The following is a 24,086-nucleotide window of genomic DNA, read 5'->3' as shown; positions in this document are numbered from 1 at the left end:
AAAATAAACATGAGTTTAAGCAAAGTGTACCAAAATAATGTACATTACCCTTACTCACAATCACATTTCCCTTTGCCAGTAATTAGTTTGGGAGTAGACAAATTAGACCCAGGAGATGAATTGTAACAGTCAATGGGATGAAATGACTATGCTGGAGGTTTTCTGAGGAAAAAATAAAATGACACTAAAATGATAATATATGAGAAAAAGATAACATTTTACCAAGGCACAAGATCATAATCATTCTGTGACTTCTGAAGATGATCTTTCATTACTTCCCAGCCTACTTCAATTTTCCTTCTTTTGCAAGGTACACTATAATCATTAGATTCTCTTTGTGTAGTAGTATAAGACTGAGAAATCTCCAAGGATCTGGTATCTTCATCAAAAATCTGTAAAACAGAAAGAAATCTATGCTAGTAACTGCTATTGTTTTCTAATAGTTGATTAAGAAAACTCTAAGATGGAGAAAACTCATTAAGCAAGAGCTATAAGTTTAGAAACACACAAATGATAACATCATAGGAAACAAGTATTTTGTAAGACAATAAAGATATTCTTAGAAAGCAAATAATATCAAGTCATGTTTTATTTCCTAGGGATATTAACTGAAAATACCAAAAAGTCAAAAGTAAAAGCACCAACAAATATATATATATAGTTGTTGCTGTTGGTGGGGGGTGTTTTCTTGAGACAGAGTCTCTAATAGTTCAGGCTGCCCCTGAACTCACTATGTAACCCAGGCTGGCCTCAAACTTGTGGCAAACCTCCTGTCTCAGCTTCCCAAGTGCTGGTATTATAGGTATGTATCACCATGCCTAAGAGAACCTATATTTTGACAGGGATTATATTTTAAATTTACCACTAATAACATTTGACACAATGAAATTACCACTTATGATGTTACCCAAATCTGGGGGGGAAAAGTTTCACTTAAGAAGCAGTAGGCCATCAACTGATGAATAGGTAAGAAAAAAGTAGTATATCCACAAAATTAAATAGTATTTCATCATAAAAAGGAATTACAAACTGATTTATGGTACAACATTATGCCAAATGAAGGGTACCAGAAGCAAAAGAGCACATATCGTATGATTACATGTCAATGAAATCCAAAACAAGTAAATCCATAGAGATTGGAAGCAGATTAGTGGTTGGATACCAGAGACTAAATGAAAAATGGAGAACTGAGACTGAATGCTAATAGGTATGAGGTTTCTTTTGGAGATGATAAAAACTTTTCTGAAATTAGTGCCGTGGAGATGGTTTTACAACATAGCAAAAACACTAAAAATCAATTAGTTGTACACTTTAAAATAATGTGTGAATTTTATTCTAAGTAAATTTTAGTTCAGTTTGTAAAATCCATTAGGGTTTGAATCATCTTATTTCTTATCAACAATCTTTTAAGAATGGAAAAATTTGTTATTAGTTTTCATTTGTCTATATGTGCAAAAGTTACTTTTTAAAAAAGTAATTCTAAAGAAGTATATTTTGAAAGGAATAGTACATCTACAGAGTAATTTTTAAGTTTTAATGATAACCTAGATTTTCTAAAGCCCAGCAAAGGAAAATTAGATTTGACACCAACTATACCTGGTGACAAATATCTGCCATCAATTCAATCAAATTTTCCTTGACAGCAATGTTACGAGGTCCTGCAGAATATTTTCCTCTCCTTCCAATATCACTGATCTCATTCGCTAGCAGATCATATAGGTTGTACAAGATAGTTTGCCATTTTGCTGATTTATAAGCACCTATAATCCAAGAAAAATTAAAATGTAATTTACATGTGTAGTCCAACTGTTATTATGTACTCCCACAGTTATTTGGCTATAAAAGTGTATGAACATTAGACATTTTGTTCTAACCTCCTATTCAGAACTATAATGCTTGATACATTGTGTCAACTTGAGAAGTTTTAGAAGCTTAACTAAGTAACTCCGCAGTTTTACATCCTAGGGTATAGAGGACATGCCCTAGGGAAGCTGTTTATCACCTAGGACATTGTAATGGTTGGTTTACTGAGTCAACTTGAGAAGATTAAAAGTTTAAGTGACTCATCAGGCAGCCAGGATCCTCACTTTGTAAACATCCTCAGCCTGTGCAAGAGGACAGGGAGATGGTACGAGTGCTATACCCACCCCAGGGCAGACAGACTGCTTACAATATAAAGGAAGAAAAGAGGCTTGTTCTCCCCCACCCCCATTTTTGCTCTTATTGCTTTTTGCTGTCCTCCAACTGCCATGAACTATTAGCCCTCTGTCATGCCACATGGGAAAGCATGAAATAATTTGCTACTACTCAAATTATATAAATGCATGAAGACTATTCTTATGGCTAATAATATATCAAGCAGAGCAATTCAGAGGAAGATCATATACTCTTACAGAACACTAATATCATATTTAAACCTATACATTTTAATGAAGAAACAAATTCAAAACTTTTTTCACACCTTTTTCATGGGTTTTGGCTCCCCTTGGATGATGGATATACATTTGCAGCTGAAATAACTCAATAATTACTCCTTTTAAGGAATCATTAAGTATAGGTTGAGTCCAAATATACAATAATGTAGGAAGAATTTCATCTCCTAATTCACACACTCGCATTCGAAAGTTAACAGCCAAAGTCTTGAGGAAGATAATAAGGGCTGCCAAGATATAATTTAGACCTGCAAATTTCTTTTCTTGTCTGCAACAAAAAACAAATTCAACTTGGTGTATCGAAGGTACATGCTACAGGGGAAAAAATTATCTATGATTCAAATAATAGCCTTAGGTCCAAAACCATTCAGAAAAAAAATCACAACAGCTTTACATAACAATAAAAATTTAGTTCTTGTTTGGTCCGAAGAGATTATTGTTAGCTCTCCCTGCTTTTGGAACATTGCCTATAAATACAGAAAACTGATTTGTAATACCTACCATTTATAAAATGTTTCACATTTGAAACTGGATATTACCACGTGAATGATATTAATTTCTCAAAATCTATCCTTTTTTTATTCTCAATATACTAACTATATCTATCCTCAAAATTGAGACAATGAAATTACTTAGAGGATCTTTTAACTTTCCTATTCATTACAACATCAGGACAGACTTAACTTCAGAATATAATTTAGTGTTCTGCATGCTGGTTTGAATTCAAGGTATGCAGGACCTCAACTCTGAAAATTTACTGGTTCTACCATAATAATCTTTTTAAAAGGTAGCATTTTGCATTCCCACTTTTCTCCAAATCCTTACCAGTTGCTTGTTTTGTTTTGTTTGCATTGCTAGGGACCAAATCAAGGGCCATGCACATGCTAGGCAAGCATTCTGTTACTGCTCTCATCCCCATCCCTATTTTACGCATTGTTAATAATTCCAATTGAAGTAATGTGACATCACATTGTGGTTTTGACTTCATCTCCCTGAGGACAGAGCCTAAGCACTTTTTTAATAAATTTGCTGGCATTCGAAATTTTTCTTTAGAAAAATGTGTAATTCATACCTTTTGCCTGAACTTAAAACTGTATTATTTATGGGTTCTTTGTTACTAAGTTTTTAAAGTTCCTTTTATATCCTAGATATTAGTCTACTGTCACATGAATAATTTGCAAAATTTTTGCCTCGTTTTCTGGGTTGTCTCTTCATTCCATCAACTGCTTCCTTTGCAATAATTCATACTTTATGTAATATACTTTGTCTGTTTTTGCTTTAGTAGCCTGTGCTTTTTGGGATCTTACCCAAAAAATCCAAAAATTATCCAAAGAAACATTGCTTATATCAGTATCTTAAGTATTTTTCCAGTTTTCTTCTAAGTTCATATTTTTAGGTTTAACATTTAGGTCTTTATTTTAAGCTTATTTTTGTATAGAATGAGAGAAAGGTCATATTTTATGTATGTACTGAAAAATTACACTGTACTTCAGGAACATACACAATTGTCATTATTAATAAAAAGAATTTTAAATGTTGAAGGGTGTGATTCAATAATTATATACTATATACTTATATGGCATAATCACATTGGCCCCCTTAATCTGTAAAATAATCATTTTAAAAACATGCAGTATTTTTAGTTACTGAATCTAAAACATGGTCTTAGCAAAAAGATCAAACAGACGTTCAATATAGAACAAAACAAGATTAGATTACCTTGCATACTGAATAGCCTCAGAAAAAAAATCTAAAGATTTGGGATTTAATCCATCAGTTTGTGAACAGCATCCTTTGGTCACAACATGAATTATTCTAGCCACTAAAACTCTATTAATGTCTTGTGAAGGCTTGAGATATAGCCTGAAGTACACAGAAAACAATTCTAGAAAGAAACAGAAACAACAATAAAATCTTATTTTTAATTGCTCTATTTTTATTTAATGGCTTAAAAAGACTCAATATTTAATTTTGCACAAAATCTCTTTAAACTATCCCCACCTACAGACAGTATTTCAGATAGAGTATCAGAGCATCAGTGTAAAAGCCTGACCTCAGATAATCAACTTAAGCCCATGTTCCTTATGTGGGCCTAACAAAGCATAAAACAAAATGTATACTATACATAGTTTTTGGTTTTATATTAATGCTATTTGATTAATTTTTGTACAATGTGTCATGAACCATGAAGGTTTTCAGATTTTACTCTGCTTATAAACTAACAAATAGCATGCCATTTTCATAGATGTTGGAAGATGTGACATTTCTAATCAAAGAAAAAGAATTTCTTTCCTCATATAAGTGATAGAAAGTAGAATACCTTCATTTTTCCATCAGTTTCCCAGTCCCAAAAGCAATATAAGAAGAGATATTTGAAATAAGTGAAGACAGTGGGCTGCATTATAGGAGAAATACCTAGTCTTTGTAAATAAATGAATGGGCTCAAGCAAACCTGTCCTTTATCTGGAGGAACTTTCATCTTTATCTTTCAAGTCCACTCACTGTACACATAGATCACTGAAAATCAGTCTGGAAAAAAGCAGTCAGTACCTCTGCTTGTAAGAAATACATACAGAAATTATTTCCCAATACAATGAAAAGTTACTAATACACAGTTTTCTTCCATCAATAGATTCCTCAGGAAAGTGGGTAAGAATAAACCTAATGTGTATCCTTTCAGCTGTAAGTGTCAAATAGATGGCTTAAAATCAGACACTAAACATAAGAGTAAGGGCAAGTCATAATACCTCAAACATTACACAGTAGGGAAATCAATTTTTAAAGTTATTACCATCATACTGTACAATGTTAATTATAGAACTCTATACCAGTGTTTCCCAAGACGTGTCCATCACACAAAACATCTAGACAATGATAAAATTTTGTGAATTTATACATACAAATCAGGAGACATTATCATTTTCTTTTTACGTGGGAAAGGAAGTGAGGTCAAATAAGAAAAGCCAATACTGCCACTAGTTGTCTCCCATTAAAACAGACTTCAGTGCTTTATGTTAGTAGGGGGGAAAAGATAGAAATTTTCACGGAATTCCAGAAAGTCCCATTAGCAGGTGGTAAAAAGGTCAATATGAGACACGTAACAAAAGTCTCAGAGTAGCAAAACAGCGAGTCCAGCTTCTTCAAAAAGGATGCAGTAGCTGGGCAAGGTGGTACACATCTGTAATCCCAGCACTTGTGAGGTTGAGGCAGGAGGATCACTGTGAGTTCCAGGCCAGCCTGAACTACATAGTGAGAACCAGTCTCAAAACAAAACAAAAACAAAACTAACAACAACAATAAAAAAACAAAAAGGCTATAGTATAAGCCTTCAGATGGAATTCACTTCTTCCATGAATTCAGTAACAAAACAAGTTCAAAAAGCAGACGGAAAAATACTAGTTGAGAAAATAAACGAAAACCCTAAATAACATCAGCAGATGTAGACTCCTTGGGACTTAATAATACATAGGCAATCCTGTCATCTACAAAAAGAAACGATTTTATTTCTTCCCTTCAAATCTGTATGTATTTTATTTCTTTTTCTTGCCCAGACTAACTGCTTTCACAGGTTCATGATGGGGCTGTAACTTACACGTCTTGCTGTCAAGTGGCTTGCACCACCAATGACACATGTGCATAACTGGCCCACCGCATGGTTTGTTATTAATTTTATTACTAAAAATACCAGAAAAGTGGTTAGATCCATTTGTACCCCAACAGCAGTACATACTGCCCAATGGGACAGACATACATGTACCACTGGTGGTTCAAGGCACTGGGAACATGTTAATTCATAAAATTTCATATAACTAGGAAAAAATTCACAACAACCTTCAAGACACATCTAGGGTCAGAAATATAACTCAGTGGTAGAGTGCTTCCCTAGCATGCACAGAGCCTGGGCTCAATACTCAGTAATGGGGTAAAAAAAGACATACCTAGCCACTGCTGCTGAGATATTTCACACCAGTATTTCCTCATGGAAAGAATGTCTTTTAGCAGTATTTTGCTACCATCAGATCCATAAATAACACCATTAGATGAATCTTTCACTGTATCTATGATGTAATTCAACAGCTCTTGACATTTTAGCCTGGGTCCTCCTATTTAAAAATCAAACAAATAAATAAAAACATATTAACTCTTAACAAAGTAAATTAAGAACACTTAAAATGGCAATAACTTAAATAATTTCATTTGAGTAATTACTCTTAACTCCTCCTAGAGCAGGGAGTGGGAAACCATGGCCCCAGAGCAAAGTTTAGTCAGTTGTCTGTTTTAGAGTTTTACTAGAACACAGGTATGTCCATGCAGTTACTATTATCTACAGCTGGTTTTGTGCCAAAACAGCAGACTAGCCGAAATAGAGAACAGAAAGGCGTGATCCAAAGATAAGGTAAATGGTGCTGTCAAGTGCCATCCAACAAAAAGGCAGGAATCTTTAATATCAGTAGTACCTCAAACCTTACTAACAATGTACGACAAGCTTCAATGTGTTTGGGGCAGTTAAGTCATTTTTGACTAGAGCTCAAAAAAGGTATCTTAAAGTGTGCTGTAAATCATGGAACATTTCGGTGCAGTCATGTGATCCTGATACCTGATCTTCAGATGATACCTTTAAAGCAGTATGATCCAGGAAACGAAACTTGGGTCTATGGCTATGATCAGAGTTCTCAATAGAAATCATCCAGTTCTCAAGAAAAAAGGCCCACCAATCAAAATGCAGTATCAATGTGATACTGTGTTTTTTGACTGATGGAACTGTGCAAGCTGAGTTTGTACCCAGGAAGGCTATGGTGAACTCTGAATATTCTAAGTGCTTATTAGAGAATTTAAGAAATGATGTGTATAGGCAGAAAATTCATGAAAATGGACAAATGGTTTCATCTACCATCTTGACAATGCTCCATGTCTCACAATGCTCCTGGTACTGCAATTTCTACCAAAAACACTGCAGTATGTCATCCACCTTATTCACCAGATTTGGCTCCATGCACCTTCTGGCTCTTGCCAAGTCAAATCAACCATGAAAGGTTAAAGTTCTGAATGAGATTTAAAACACCAAGACAACTATAACAGTGCAACTAAAAATACTCACAAAAGAGGACTTCCAGAACTACTTCGGTAAGTGGCAAGAATAATGGGAAAAGTGTTTGAAGTCAAGAGTAGCATGCTGATGGGAATCAATGGCAAGCTGTCTTTGATAGTAATAAATTGTTTTAACATTTAAACACTGAATTTTTTTTTAATCTCATCTCATCTATGGTCAAAAACACTTATTATCAGAACCCTTTACAAAAACATTACCAATCCATGCAGAAATATATAGCCAAAATAATCATTTAATATGTAATAACTCAAAAATTCTGGTATTAGATTTTAAATGATCCCAAGTTTTTCGGTAATTCTATGATTAATGAATATATTAAAATAACTTCAGATTGTAGAGGTTACTTACCCTGGAAATCAAAATTATTTTCAAGTTTTATAATAGCATATAATATATAAAGTAATTTAACATAAGCATATTTGTTTGAAATTCTGAAAATTCAGCATTAATATTCTTGAAGATAAAATGATATTCAAAAATAATTTATTTTCAGCAAGTCATATTGTCACATCTGTTGTTTCAAAGTTGATTTAATCTTGAAATAGAATATTTTAATAAGCTATGCACAGAGAGCAGTTCATTATGTACTTATGTTATAAATTAGGATTTTCACCAAGTACAGTAGATATGCCCATAATCCCAGCATTGAAAGGCTGAGGCAAGAGAAGTGGCACAAGTTCAAGTCAACCTGGGCTACATAGTTTAAGGCCAACCTGAATTAAAAGTAAAACCCTGTCTCAAAAAAAAAATAAAACAAATAAAAATAAAATAAATTAGGATTTTCTTATAATGAGACCAGTCATATTCAAAAGTATCTGATGATGATAAATACCTACACATGAGATAAGTGTAAAATAATCTCTCCTTATAGCTTATTTTATAATGTCAGGCATCAGGCCAATAACGAAATATACAACCATATGATCTTCTCTAATATCTGTGCATCCTCTTTCGATCCTCGCAACATTTTTTCTATAATGCCCACTGTATTATTAAATCCTCAAGGAATTAATCTTTATATACCCACACAGTTTATGACTGACCTAATACTAGAAATTCAATAAAAATTTGTAGAATACATAAATTAGTATTAGGTTGAAATCATATTTTTCTATGTCCTTTATCCCAATATATTCCTTTCTCTGCCAAATTTGAGAAGTGCACGAATTATGCTGACTTAGGCAGGTGTGGTGCTCATGTCTATAATCCTAGCTGTCTAGGAGGCTGAAGAAAGAAGACTACAAGTTTGAGCCAAGCCTGGCCAATTTAAAAAAGGAGAAGAGACAGAGATGTATCTGATCCAAAGGCCCTGGGTTCAATCCCCAGTACATAACAAAAACAAAAAAAAATTTTGCTCTGGGAGTATAGCTCAGTTGTAAAGCATTTGCCTAGCCTAGGTTGGATCTTCAACATACACACACACACACACACACACACACACACACAAAACTATTGCCTTAAAAGAACAATGAAGTTATATGCAGAGAAAAAAATTTTTTTTGGTGGCACAGAATTGAAAGCAGGGCCTTTACACTGAGCTATGTTCCTAGCCCCTTTTTATGTTTTACTATGAGACACGGTCTTACTAATTCATCAAGTTGCCCAGGCTAGGCTTGAACTTACAGTTCTCCTTCCCTACTCTCTCAAAATGGTCTGAAGTTTTTTAGAAACCTATGGAACTTAACATTTTTCCCAGCTGGATTCTCCATTTCCTAGATCCTATGCTTTGCGCAGAATGAGACATATGTTAACAAAAAGGAAGGAATGAATTTGCTTACTTCTTAATTGCCCTTCCCTTTTTTTGTCTGTTTCTTTCATCCTACTTTGCATACCAATGCTACACAAGCCTGCCAAAATCTAGACGTGTTTAAATTCCCATCAATCTTTAAAGTTTTTGAAATAAACAATGGAAGAAATGAAGTAAGATAATACAATAGAGGTTGAAGTTACAAAGTCCAATTTAAAAGAAAAGGGCTGGGGATTTAGCTCAGCAGCACAGCACCTGCCTGGCAAGCGCAAGATTATGAGTTCAATTCCTCGTACCAGAAAAAAAAAAACAAAAAGAAAAAAATTTTAAAAAAGAAAAGTTAAGTCTTAAATAAAAATGGCACTATTAAATGACTTAAATGTTCTTGCATTGATAATTTTACTCTTCCTTATAAACCAACATACTGATACATTTTCACATGAGATCTCCATTATTAGTTTTGCAATTGAAGGTTTATTTTGCAATACAAAATTATAATCTACAAACTTTTCTGGTGGGCTACAAAATCAGCATGGTAACTTTCACTCAGTCAACCAGTACACATTAAAATCCCAATGTTTACTAATCAAGAATACAGTGTTTATCTATATACAGTACAAGGCTACCACATGGGGCAAAAGTAGGTAGCTTTCTTTTGTCTCTGCTGAAGCCTCTGACAAGGCCTGCAGCTGTCCACACAAACTGGCAACTGAAAGGAGGTAGAAATTTTTCTAAACCACTGTTTTTTAGACTCAAGTCTCTCAATATCATTCTGATATATCATTCACTAATAATCTATGTACTTTCCCTGAATGTTTACCAACAGCTTGGCTTTCCTAATTCTTAAGGTTAGTATCATGAAGCCACATCTTTATCTGCAAAGAATATACAGAGTCTGAGCTTGTGAGTCCCTCAACCATTGCTTGTTTTAGCTTTCAGCATTGGATAAAGCTCAGTTCCTTACAAAATCTTAGAATCCTGAATTTTAGGTCAAATATATCAATTCATCAATGCAAGTTCAAGATATATGTGGCTTATCAGTAACAAAAAGAGATCTGTTCTTTTAATTTTTTTCCTAAGTGATAGTAAGCACAACTTTAGTTAAGAGTATGTGTATTGTCTGTCAAAGAAGTTAATGTAATCTTAGCATTAGTGAAAGTATAGAATAAAAAACATGCAAGTTCTGCTCCACTCTATACGAACCAAAACATAGCTAAAAGACTGACTGCCACACTTGAGGAGACAAAATTAAACTGAAGACTATCCAAAAGAAAGAGAAATAAAAACTTGGTCATGTGAGCTAAATGAAGTCTGTTTACCTTAGGGAAGAGGAGTCAGGGGAAATATGATTACCTTCAAGTATCTCAAAGGGCTTTGAAAAAAATTTTTGTGTATAATTCCAGAACTCAAAAGCAGTAACAAAAGGAGATAGGATTTTAATACTCTTATTTAAAGGTGACCAAAAGTCAAAAAAAAAAAAGAGAAAGCCTCAAAAGGTACACTCAGTTGTGGAGAGTATTTCTATGTAAGCATTAGGACATATAGCAGAGAGCCAAGAATGAAGAACTGAAATAACAACTTTCACCATTTCTATTCTGAGATTCATCATTTTATGCTTTCATAAATTCTCCCACATATCTGAACCTGTGCTATTAAAAATCATTATATATATCTCATCTGGTTTTAAAACTCTGTATCATTTTTATTGCTTATCTTTAAAATAAGAAATCATTACATATACTAAAAATTAGCACTCATCTTTTAAGTTATCATATTTATATAAAATTTATGCTACTATAACCTATTAAATCATGTATTTAAAATATAAAATGTTGCTTACTTTTATTTGCACATTTGATGAAATATCTGACCAAACTACTGATTTCTTGCATCTTTTTCTGTCTGGAGGTTTGTGTTGAGACAGACACATTTGGTTTTGCGGTTCTCAGACATTCTGTTTCTTTCTGAATATATTTCTGTAAAAATCTTCAAAAAAAAAATAGAATTTTAGAAACTCATTAATGTTTAAATTTTACAATTTCAAAATTCCCTCGTGCTATCATAGAATGCACCTTTTTTGGTTTTTTGAGACAAGGTCTAGCTATGCAGTTCAGGCAGGCCTTGAACTTGTGGTGATCCTCCTGCCTCAGACTCATGAGTGCTAGGATTTCAGGCATGTGCCACCACACCCAGTTTACCAAATACATCTTTTAAATCACATTGTGTTATTCAATATGCCAGTTTAACAAAACAATTACATCTCTTTTTCAAGGCCTAACTCCACACCAGTACGAAGTCTAAACTGCAAAATCTGTAACTTGTATGATCTTGGGCTCTCATTTTATCATTAAAACCTTAGAATGCTGGGAGCTGAGGCAGAAGGATGGCAGTTCAAGCCAGCCTGAGCCATTTAAGTGATTTAGTAATATTCTGTCTCAAAATAATAAAACAGGGTTAAGGATACAGCACAGTGCAAACACCCCAAGTTCAATCTCTAATATCACAAAAGCAAGAGCTTACAATGCCATGAAAGGGTCTCTACCTTCCTTATCTTTTTTCTAAGCAGTGGTTATGTTTTAACCCTTCACATGAAACCTGTCTAGAAGCTATTCATGACTAGCAAGACGTGTCAGGTGCAAATTTGGCCTGACAAATCACTCATACAAAAAGATTATTTATCCTTATGTAGTAACTGCATTTGTGGTACCTAAAATAAACCAAGCAATCAAAGCAAAAGGTACACGCATCTTCATGTTCTATGCATTTAAATCTGTAAGTCAGTCCACTAACAAGAGCTAAAAAATAAAAGTTTATCTGTTTAAAATACTCAAAAAAAAAAACAAAAACAAAACAAAATACTCAAAGACAATTCTTTTATTCCTACTTCATCTTGACTGCAAATGTTGTTTCAAATTTAATTCCCTCAGTAGTCTACACTAATTTGTACTACTAAGCTTTCCTAAGCCTCACAATCTCTTTTTAGTTATAAATGGACATCACGGTTGAAAATTATTTCTCAAATGTATCAACCCTGTTTGCCACTTCTGTCCAACAATTTTGTCTTTTCATTGCTTCAGATTTTCTGTTTGTCAGTTTTCTAACTGTATTCATCTGAAAAATCCCAGTTTTTAAACTTGTTTTCTATAATTTAACATGTCAGTTATTGATAATCAGAATATTTAAAGATGTCAAAGAAACATTTATTATAATTTAAATCTTTTTCTCTCATTTGAAGCAAATTATAAATCCACAAGAATTCTCAATCTTCAATGACATATGTCTAAGACAACTTGTTGAACAAATAATTTAGTATTTTCAATTATGTTTTCGATAACTTAGATGCTAACTTCATATGCAAGGCAGAATGGTATGTAAGAAATAAATACAGAGCCTTACAAAAATAAGATCACAACAGAAATAAAAATGAAAGAGAAAAATACAGACAGTAAAAAAGCTAGAATAGCATACCTAAAAACAGCATCCCAATTTAAGTATTTTCCTTGTTTGGAATCTGAATGCCTATCTAAATCTTGAACTGTTTCAGGATCCCGAATCAGGCGCTTAAAGGTTTCAACTTCTTTCTGAAAATGAAAAATAATCAGACTAATGTGTTACTAATCACATATTTGTTCCAAGGAAAAATTAAATTTAAGTAATTTACTACCCTTCGTTCTGTAGCTCTATCATTTTCCAGTTGCCGGCAACAAATAAGCAGGTTATTAAGTGCAAGGCTCATGATTCAGCATTTCCTGGACAATACACAAATCCTTTTCTGGAACAAAAAAAAACCAGATATATATGTATATATACACACACACACATGATTATACACACAAAAATTATCTTATTTTATTACATGCATTTACTTTTTTAGTGCTGGAGATTAAACCCAGGGACTTAAACATAATATGTATTTGCTAACACTAAGCTACACTTCCACACCATATATATTGTACACTGTAGCACTGATACATAGTTAGATCTAATTGTACAACCATAGGCACATTATGATCAAAGGCACAAAGAAGTTTCTTAACATTTCCGTATTAAAATGACATTTTCTTAGACTGTATCAACGCAATCATTCACCACACAAATATGTTCTTTGCAACCGAAGGACAAGGAAAAGCGCAACTTTAAATAATCAACTAACGAAAACTGTAGTACTCTAAAGAAAGAGATTGAAGAGAACATTAGAAAATGGAAAGACTTCCCCCACTAGTGAATAGGCAGAATCAGTATTATCATAATGTAGTGTTTTATTTTGTTGTTTTTGTTTTTGTTTTTTTTTTTTTCTTCTAAGATAGTGAGACCCTATCAAAAAAAATCTGCAACTCAGGCTGACCTTAAACTCACCATGTAGCCTAGGCTGGCCTCAAATTCTTAGAGATCCTTCTCCCTCAACCTCCTGAGTGCTAGGGCTACAGACATGTACCACTATGCCCAGTTCAAAATGTAAATTTTTTTAAAGAAAACAAAGCAAGTTCAGTATTATCTACAAAAACAGACACGTTCATTCACTGATATGTACACACAATACATACTTCATATCTACTGTATTTGAGTTAACATGTTAGGGCGAGCTATGTGAAATATAAACTAAATTGACACAAAATCCTACTTTTGGAGACACACCTATGTAGAAGAGTGACAATAAACAAACTGATAAATCAGTCCCTAACTCCAAACTGTGATACATGCCTCAAAAGAAACAAATATACAAGAGAAAATAACTATACTCTTTTTAGATAAACTGTTAAGAAATGTCTTGAAGGAGGTTACAATAAAAGTCAAGATCTGAACGAAATGGTGCCATTACAGAAAAAGCTAGAAGACCAATACTTAAGGGAAGATAAATAACATAGCCAAGAGATCCTAAAGTGGAAAACAATGTGGTATGTTGGAGGAACTGAAAGACGGCCAGAAAACTAGGAAGCAGTTAGACAGTCACCAAATAAAGGTGAAATCTGTTCAGATATCAATTCAGGCTAAATTGCACTCTCAACATTTAATTGAAATACCGATTTCCTAAGCCTCTGAAGTGACAAATTCAACGTTCCTCATTTTTGCTTTCTTTTTGGTCCTTTTGAGGAGGGGTCTCACTATGTAGTGCATGAACTCATTCTGTAGCCCAGGCTGGCCTGGAACTAATGGCAATTCTCCTGTCTCAGCCTCCCAAGTGCTGGGATCACAGGCATGCGCCACCACACCCTGCCCAGCGTTTATTGAGATTTCACCCAAGATGATCTTTTTACAGTCTGACAATGACTGCATCCCCACCTTCCTAAACTAAACCCTCAGTATGCCATTCCTGTCTGGGGGTTAAGAGGGTGGGCTTTGTAGTCAGGGTGTATTGGTTTCAATTCTAGTCCAGCCACTTAAACACTACACAACCCCCTGCAATTTAATTAATGTCTCTAAACTTGTTTCTCAGTGATAAAATGAACTATAGTAGTACTACCTACCTCAAATAGTTGTTGTAAGAACTCACATATGTATGTTTAACATACAGGATCTTGAATACAGTAAATGCTCATTGCTAGCAATAATCATATTCCCTTTCCTTATGACTGTTTCCAGAATCTTATTTTTATTTATTTCGTATTTATTTATTTATTCATTTATTTATGGTGGGGCTGGGGACCAAACCCAGAGCCGTGAACACGACAGTCAAGCACTATACCACTAAACTACACCCCCAACCCTTTAAAAGTTTTGTTTTGAGACAGCCTGAGGTTGCCCAGGCTGGCTTTTTTTTTTTTTTTTTTTTTCCTGGTACCGGGCTTCGAACCCAGAGCATTTACACTGCTACATCCCCAGCAGTTCTTTTTTTTTTTTTTATTTTGAAACAGGACCTTGCTAAGTCGTTAAATTCCTTCACCTGGGGTCTAACCTGCGATTCTCCGCAGCCTCCTAGGAGTGCTGGGATTACAGGCCTGGGCAAGCATGCCCTGCTCCTAAACCCCTACTTACAGTGATTCCATTCACACCTGAAAAACACTGCTGTGTCCTTGCTCTCAACCATTCCTGACAACAACATGCTGAAACCTCCCCTAGTCTATCTCATTCAACGCCAGACCTCGCTCCTGGGCTTCGGAAACTTTCCACACTTCCGTGTCATCACATGCATTTTCCCTCCTGTCCTGAAGGCTCCCGTCCTGCAGAGCAATTGCGAAACTGTTAGGGTTCTCCGGGGCTGAATTTCACAGAACCTGTCGCCCTCCACCAGCACGGTACTCTTATCACGCGACAGTATCAGCTCGATCCGCAGTTGTCTTTCTACTCCTCTGTACCTCGGGGGGCAAGACGGCAGCTAAGGCTCAGGAATTCTCTACACAGCTAAGGGCTGCCCCTTATTCTGAGAGGAGGACGGTGCAGAATGCCACACAGCTGACCACCGGATCGCGAGCTCTAGCGGTGCGATCGCACAGCGAGCTCTTAACCAGGACGCTGCAGTTTAAGTCTCAGTAAATGGCAGGAGACTAAGAGCATTCATTACGAGAAAGAAAGAAATCCCAGTCAAGTCACGTATGTAAATCTGAACCCTAAGGTGACAGGGAAATGGGTCTCGCGGCAGGGAGGCTCCAGTCAGGGCACTTAAAGGCGGCTCTGGGCTAAGTCCGGGAGGGGCTCGGCCCGAGGCCGAAACAGATGGGGTGAAGCAGGCGGCGCCCCGGAATGCGCGAGGCTGCGTACGGACAGGGGCGAGAAGAGACCAGGCAGACTCGGATTTTCCCTCACAGAAGCCACTACTGCTGAATGGCGACGGCCAACATGGTACCTGGAGGTAGCGGCGGCGGTGGCTACAGCCCAACTCCGCGCTCCCCTCGCCTCCGGGGGCAGCTACAGCTCCGGAGCCCCGTTATTCGCGCTCCTCCTCCCGCTTCCGGTTCAGACGCAGCGTGACCGCGCGGCGCGCACCTCCAGAGGAAGAAGTCCGGCTAAGCGGCGGGGCGCAGTCTGCCCATGCGCACAAATATCACGCGCTCTCCGCTCCAAACACTCTCCCAAAACATTCGCCCGGGTCGAGAAAACGCGCCTGCGCACTGCCCACCAATGGTGAGCCGTCCTGCGTTTTCGGCTCGCCCGCAGGATAGGGCGCCAGCGCTCTGCCTGCTGGCGCTCTTAAGTCCCACCCCTCCGACTCCGAGGACGGAAATGACGACAGACGCGAGGAGCACGGAGGCGGGTTTCATTTAGGCGCCTTTCTCTCTCCCGCGCAAGCGATTGGTTGGCACAGACTGAAAGAGGCGGGACAAATTGCCGCGGATTCAGTACCGCCACTGCAACCAGGAGATGCGGCGCAGGAGCTGTCGCTGTTTGCTTATCCCGGAGTCTCGCCTCGTACTGGGGTTCCTTTTGCGTCTTGGATCATGTTGTTGCCCTCGGACGTGGCCCGGCTGGTACTGGGTAAGAAGCGGACACGACGGGGACGGTGATTGGGCCAGGCTAAGCAGGACAGAAGGACCTTCGGGCCCGAAGGGTTGCCCGGGCGGAGGGGCTGAGAGGATTTGCCTCCTCGCTTACAAGTTGAGGCTGGCGGTGATTTTCGTCCCGCGGAGGCGCCGGGCAGTTTAAGCTCCTTTGTAGGCGGCTGCCGCTGGCCACAGGCTGCGTGGCGAGGGGAGGGCTGAGGAGAAGCCCGGGCTGCAGCAACCCCGGGGGCCTGGATTCGGAGGTGCTCAGGCCTGCGCGCTTCTCCGGGACCCCTGCAAGACTTGGCTACGTGACCGAAGGGCTGCGTGATCCCTGGGCAGAGCTAGGACCAAAATAGCACTTCCTCAGCCGCCCCGCTCTGTAGAAAGACCTTCCTGACGCCCTTCTCCTAGGGCGGGCTCAGAACGGCCAGTTCGGGGCGGCTGCTTCTCCCCGCTCTGCACTACGGCGCCGGGTGCAGAGGTGTGAAATGCCTGTTTGCATATTTTTAAAAAGTTAATTCCAGTTCCTTTAACGAGCAAAAAATTTCAAGCAGAATGCCTTCTAGTTACACATTTTCCCAGCCGCAGTTACTTTTTCCTCCATTTGAGGAAAGTTAGTTCGTTGGCCACTTGTGTGTCAGGGGGTATTGTCGGTATAAGACATGGTTTTTGTTATTGTTTGTTCCCGATCGCGTGAAAGCGAGTGTACGGCTGAGAATGAGAGCAACGTAAAGCTCAGAACTCGAGCCAGTTTGATTTATAAACATCAGGAGACATTTAAAAGTAAATGGTAAACATCTGATGAAACCGCCCATGGTATCTTTCCACAACCATCAATATCATTCTTTTATTGTTCAAAATATTTAGTTGTTTTGTGACTTTAGAACACCCAGCACTGCCCAAAAAAAACTGTATTTGTGTAGGACTCTAGATACGCACATTTTTGCATATTGGGGGAAATGGTTCCACCAATCACTTGCGGAGAAATTAACGACTAAAGGTTGAACTAGTATTTTACATCTAATCTTACCCCTTTGTGTAGTCACCCTAAATCAATACCTATGATAAAAAGCTGGCTGTATTGTAATTAGGTTTACATGTAACCTAGTGAAACGTAAACTTTCACAATATAACTGACATACCGTGTTTTTTTCCTCTGTAAATTATTTGCTTAAGAGTATTGACTTTTAACAGTTAGACGACCTAATTGAGTTTAGTAATCATAGTCTTAAAAATGACTTATTAATGTTACCACTATTGACATTTTGGAGTAATTGTTTATTAGGGCAGGTTGTCTTGTGCCCAGATTGTGTGAGATGTTTGACAGCACCCCTGAGCTCTGTCCCTTAGGTGCCAGGATATCCCCACCCCTGCCCACTTGTGAGGAGGAAAATGTCTCCGAATATTGCCAGTAGGGTAATATGTCCCCTAGAGGGCAAAATCGCCCATAGTTAAAGAAAGCTATATTATTTTGTAATATTATTTTGTAATTGGAATAATTCACACCAAATTCTATTTTCTCTCCTCAAGCTATTCTGCTTGACCTCCTACTTTTCTTTCAATGGATAAAAACTCCAGCATCTTTTTTGGTTTTGTTTTGTTTTTTACCCAAGAGATTTTTGTATTCACAATCTATTTTGACTGCCACAAATCTGGCAATATGCTGCCTGTTATTTCTATTTTGGACTTTGGTCATAGCTTTCCATATAGTCTAGTTGTAAAGTTCTTATGCCACAGCATATGTCCTAAAAGTTGAAACTTTTTTTTTTTTCTGCTTACTGAGTGTACAAAAAGGCAAACATTGAGGCCTGGGGATGTAGCTCAGTTAGGGAACACTTGGCTAATACTTTATGTGTGTGGATTCAATTCCCAGCCCCACACACACAAAAAAACTTTTTAAAGCAAGCCACACCACACTCACTGCCGTTGAATTTGTTGTTTAGTATTATATGTTTTAATGTATGTATTGTATGTATTTATCTTACATCTTCAGTTCTGTTATTTGCTAATTTTTCTCCTGTCTTCAGTCCCTCTCTTGTTGACCCTTTTTCTTGTACCTTTTGGGTGCCTAATATGTTCCAAACACTTACAATTTCTACAGAAAAGTAAAGTTTCTCCTCTCAGCATTCATTAATTAGGTCTTAAACCTTTAAGGCATATGTACACTGAAGCACTTTCCTAAACCCTGTGTCACGTTGTCTAATGCTATATTTCACCCTTTCACAAGTCAGTTGTTCATGAAACTGCTTTACTTGTTTGTACTGCTTAATCTCCCTCTTATTCATAAGAATACTGCGCTCTTACTACGCTTAAAGAACTGTTTTGCTATTTAACTGTGTAGCAACCTGTTGATGGAGTTTTTAAAAATATTGCATGAGCCAAAATACATCAAAGTGTTGTTCACTGCCTCTGGGCCACCATTTTGGTTTTTGTCAGTGTATCCTACAAGGTGCTGTATGGAACTCATCCTTCTTGCTTCTCCTGCTTGATGCCATCTTAACATTTGCCCTATGCTGCAAACATTCCAAACTACTTAGTTTCTCCAAATATTATTATATATTCTGCCTCCCCTTATCTCCCTAGTACAGTATATTTGTATTCAAAATTAAGATCAAACGTGATCCCTGAAATGTCTTCCAGCAATTACATTTATTTAGTAATTTCTTGGTTATAGTTGGGGTTTTCTTTGAGGGGGGAAGCTATTCATAACAGAATTTGCCATTTCTAAATGTATATTCTGTGGCAGAAGTATTGCAGCTGTTACCACTATTTACCTGTAGAACTTTTTCATTTTCCCCAAACTGAAACTTACCTTTGTTTTACTTAGTGTTATTAATCTTGGATTAATGTACGAGCTTCAAGAGTTATGGGAGCCTTCAAAACTATCTGTGTAGAAATTTATGTGCAGATGAGTGAATCCAAAATTTTCTACAGTTTCCTGAATGGGTTTGTTACTTTCTTATTGAATCAGCATCCAGGAAGAAAAAGCAGAAATCAGTGTATTTAGCGTGGATTTAATGAGGGAATTGGTTACATTGGCAATAGAAAAGCTAAAAAGCCAAAATAGCTCACAGGAGTCAATTTAAAAGTTAGCACAGTAAGAAGCCACAGCACCCATCAGGAGCACAGAGAAAGATAAAACAACTGAGAAGCAACTATGTATAGGAAATAGAGGTAGACTTGCCTGATAAGGTAGCTATAGTTAAATTCTAGCAAAACGGGAGTAGAAATCAGGGAATCTTCCTGCTGCCCATCAGTCTCCCCTTAGGAGTCCCCATTTAGCAAATCCGGCCAGAAGTTAGCTGGTATGCAAGCATGGGAAACCTTACCTGTTTGAAGTGAGACTTCCTGTCATACATTAGAGAGCAGGGGAACAATGAAGAACGGATTTGAGAGCAAACAGGATGGAGACTGGCCCACCCCGCCCTCCCAATAGTCAAGAGCCACTGGTTCTAGTCACCTTTGATGTCATTAAGACGTAGATGTTTAATGAACAGATACAAAAGAGTAACTAGTCATGACATTCTCTACTGAACAATACCTGTACTTGTTGCTGACCTTTACAGCCTTTAGTGATCTTTACCCATTCTGTTTTTTCTGTTGTATCTCCAGCTGTTCTTCGTATAGTTTGTGCCACATCCAAATTCGGCATATTCTCCAAATAAGCTCTGTATGTGCACTTCCATCAGCATCAGTGGGATTCCCAGCCGTCCTTCAGGACTCACCTCATCCTTGAAGTTTTGCATAATTTCCCCTAAGCCTGGTAGTAATTTCTCTAGTCCCTGCCTTCCCATAAAGTAAGTCTGTCCTGTCTTTTTACCACTTCTGCTTGGTATGCAGTTATTTGTATATATAACTTCTGGCTCTTTATAGATCATAACATTTATAGATTGATACCTTCTCTCTGTTATTTGGAGAACTAGTAATATAAGACACTGAAAATTAAGTCCTTCAAAAATTATATTTTTCAAGGACATTAAAAGCATATGTGAAAGAGATATTTTCACACAGGGGGTTCTACTCTCTTGCTTTCTTCAGACTTCTACCACCCCCCCTGCTGTACTGGAAATTGAACCCAGGGATACTGTACCACTGATCTACATCCTCAGCCTATTTTTATTTTTGAGATAGTCTCACTAAGTTGTCATGGCCTGACTCAAAATGCTGGTATTACAGGTATGCATTGCTGCATCTGGCTCAGGCTCTTCTCTTTTAATCTTTGCTTCTTTACAAACACAAAGTAGAGAGGTCAAACTTTTGGCATCTCATTTTTTAAAATGTAAATAATGTTGATGTAGCAAGGATATTGTCTGTCACCGAGTTGAGAATTGGTTACAGCCAGGGCGTGGTGGCCCACGCCTGTAACCCCAGCACTCGGGAGGCTGAGACAGGAGGATCGTTGTGAGTTTGAGACCAGCCTGAGCTACAAAGTGAGCTCAAGGCCAGCCTGAACTGGGTAGCAAGACCCTGTCTCAAAAAGACAAAAAAGAAAGAGAGAATTGGTTACAATCAGGTGCTTAGCAATGATAAACAATTTTATAGGCATGTAACTGACATTGAACATGGAAGTTTACAACTCTTTCCTACATAATTTTGGAATTTCTTGGACAAAAATAAAGCGAAATACATCAAATCTAATCTAAAATTGGAACTTGAGGTTGCAGAAAGTTAGATAAATATTTTAGAGGAGATAATGCACCTCAGATATTGTTTCAAGATAAAATGAACACTTGTTACAGAAATTATGCAGCCTTTTTTTTGTTTGCTTTTGAGATGGTCTTGCTAGGTAGCTCAGACCCGCCTTGAACTCACTATGTAGCTCAGGCTGGCCTCAAACTCCTGGTAATCCTCCTGGCTTAGCCTCCTGACTGCTGGGATTAAAGGCATGTTCCACCATGCCCGGCTAATCCAACCTTTTAACAGAGCCTTTTCTCAAGTGTGTACTATGCAAGTGTGTACTGTCTTGTTGACATGCCATAAATTATGATTCTTTTCCCGACATGTTAGCACAAATGACTGTATTCTGTAAAAGGTCAGCTACATGTGTAGAACATTATTTCTCAAACGTCATTTCAGTGTTGCATCCCTTAAGAAATAGACTCCACCCCATACCCTCCCACATGAGATTTTCATGTCAGAAATATACTTTATATCCATTCCTATATTGTGTGTGATTTATTCATTGAAATGAGATTCCTCCCTCTTACTCTCCCAGAACCAATTTTCACTGTGCTTCACTTCATACCACTCTTTGAGAATGTATGGTGTCAGGGAAAGAAAATTTTTGAGGATTTAGATTTCATACCACCACCTGTCAAATGTCACAAGTGACTGAATGCATCTAGGGCAATTAGTACTTTTGGAACTGTCTACCATGAAAAGAAACTTTATTTGGGATTTTTAAACTAAACCTGAAGCATAGGAAAAGTTCAACTACCTAATTTCAATGTGACTCCAGTATTTTATACATATTTTATATTTTTGTTTTCACAAAATTTTAGTAGGAGCAGACTCTATCCCAAATAACATAATTGTCAGAATGCCAGCTATTGCAAAAATGATTTCTTTTTAGCTGGCTATACTTTTCACAAATTGAAAAATAGCAATCTATCTTTAATTCATATAATTTCACTTTTGCAGTATGGTGTCCGATGATGGAAATAGTAAAGTAGTAGTATAAGAAATAAATGTTTCTTCAGGTTCCTACATGCTTTTTAATGCCAGAGAGAGCACATTGTCTCTGATTTTGGATTTGACTCTCCTTGTAGCCTTATAGCATTAATTAACAAGAGATTGGAAAACTGATTTCATTAACTACAAATAGAAAGTGGTAAGTTGGTTCCCATATCATAGGGTATTGCCTAAAATGGAATGACTTTTTCCTTGCCCTTTTCTTTTTAAAGGCCTCAGGCCTCTTGTGTAATGACTTTGTAGGCCATCTTATTAGTTTTTAGTATTAGTACCTGGCTATAAAAAGTTGCAGCTGAAGTGTATAACCTTGTTAATTTTAAAGTTAGGCCTTCAACCAGTGATGGCGAACCTATGGCATTTATGTGCAGTGGGCTGTTTGTATCGTTGAAACTTCTGAAAGGTTTACTATCACTGCTTTAGACTTATTTCTTTAGTAGCTAACAAAAACATATTTACTGTTATACCAATACTGAGATAAGTACACTACAAAGGCAAGTGTAATGGAATATTTATAAGCATTGGGTAGGTATTACTCAGTACCTGTAAGAATATAGGCAAAAAAAGTATGGTACATAGAGGATTCAAAAGTGGTTCTCTGAGGAAATGATTATTAAACTAACCCTCGAAGAATGAGTTCAAGTTAACTAGGCTAAGATGAGCTGCCCACTATAATGGCCTTAAAATAAGATCATTCATGCTGTTTGTGGGATTGAAAGACAGTTTAGCTGTAAAAGATGGAATGGGAAGACCTGAGGTAGAAAAGAAAATTGGTACAAAGCAGGTATAGCTTCATATGACATGTTCAGAATTTAGAATTTTTTTTTCAATGAGATGTATAATTTATATAACAAAGTATAAAATTCTGTGGCTTTTAGTTTATTCGTGATGCTATACAACCATCACCAGTAATTCTTTTTTTTTTTTTTTTGGTTTTTTCTCTGGTACCAGGAACCGAACTCACAACCTTGCGCTTGCCAGGCAGGCGCTTTGCTGCTGAGCTAAATCCCCAGCCCCATCACCAGTAATTCTGAAACATTTCCCTAACTCCAGAAAGAAGTCCCTGTGTTGTATTCAGTCCCCAAGGCTGCTCCCTTTCCCCAAATCCACACATACATTGTTAACAGGCACTCCCAATTTAATTTCCCTCTACCCATTCTCAGGCAACTGCTTTCTCTTTTACAGTATGTGGATCCTGAACATTGCATGTAAATGCAATGTTAAATGTGATGTTTTTGTTTTTGGTCTATCATTTAGCATGTTTACAAGATGGATCTGTGTTATAGCAGGTGTTAGTTCTTCCATCTTAGCATAATTTGGTAATACTGTGGTTTTTCCTCTTTGCTTTTTCTTTTCCTTTCCACCCATCCCCTTGTGCTGAGGATCAAATGCTGGGCCTCCTATTTGTATGCAAGTGTTTTACCAATGAGCTACATCACCAGCTCTTTTGTATATTATTATTGTGGGATTGAGTTTCATTAAATTGCCCAGATTGGCTTCAAACTTGGCAGTCCTCTTGCCTCAGCCTTCCAAGATGCTGAGATCACGACTAGGTGCTACCACACCTGACCGTTTTACATTTTTCTGATGACTAATATCTTAAGCCTCTTTTTTCATGTCCTTGTTAGCGATTTATATACCTTCTTTGAAGAAAGATCCTTTCATATGTTTTGTCCATTTATTATTTTTAT

General features: G+C 37.2%; 2 protein-coding genes across 7 annotated transcripts in view; one reads left to right on the top strand and one right to left on the bottom strand.

Moving 5' to 3' along the window:
• Nucleotides 1-16,407, bottom strand: part of Atm (ATM serine/threonine kinase) — a 108,654-nt gene extending 92,247 nt beyond the window's left edge. For 3 of the 4 annotated variants that reach the window (XR_001232882.1, XM_005378035.2, XM_013510996.1), the window contains exons 1-9: nt 16,071-16,407; nt 12,954-13,061; nt 12,758-12,870; nt 11,130-11,275; nt 6,371-6,535; nt 4,152-4,317; nt 2,462-2,700; nt 1,597-1,760; nt 223-392 (exon numbers count right to left, since the gene is read on the bottom strand). Coding sequence is in view for 3 of the 4 variants with exons in the window: in XM_005378035.2 (XP_005378092.1) it covers nt 223-392; nt 1,597-1,760; nt 2,462-2,700; nt 4,152-4,317; nt 6,371-6,535; nt 11,130-11,275; nt 12,758-12,870; nt 12,954-13,025 (1,235 nt within the window). In the remaining variant the exon portion in view is untranslated. Of the gene's footprint in view, nt 1-222; nt 393-1,596; nt 1,761-2,461; nt 2,701-4,151; nt 4,318-6,370; nt 6,536-11,129; nt 11,276-12,757; nt 12,871-12,953; nt 13,062-15,368; nt 15,448-16,070 lie in introns of all 4 variants that reach the window. The other variant, XM_013510995.1, reaches the window with a different exon arrangement.
• The window catches only part of Npat (nuclear protein, ataxia-telangiectasia locus), a 44,940-nt gene continuing 37,260 nt past the window's right edge, over nt 16,407-24,086 (top strand). For 2 of the 3 annotated variants that reach the window (XM_013510997.1, XM_013510998.1), the window contains exon 1: nt 20,336-20,504. Coding sequence is in view for 1 of the 3 variants with exons in the window: in XM_005378036.2 (XP_005378093.1) it covers nt 16,663-16,699 (37 nt within the window). In the remaining 2 variants the exon portion in view is untranslated. Of the gene's footprint in view, nt 16,700-20,335; nt 20,505-24,086 lie in introns of those variants that run through there. The other variant, XM_005378036.2, reaches the window with a different exon arrangement.

Source organism: Chinchilla lanigera, unplaced genomic scaffold (assembly GCF_000276665.1).
Source record: "Chinchilla lanigera isolate Chin_1 unplaced genomic scaffold, ChiLan1.0 scaffold00011, whole genome shotgun sequence".
Lineage (NCBI taxonomy): Eukaryota > Metazoa > Chordata > Mammalia > Rodentia > Chinchillidae > Chinchilla > Chinchilla lanigera.
Note: the sequence above shows the minus strand (reverse complement) of the source record. Positions and strands in the feature narration are given on the sequence as shown.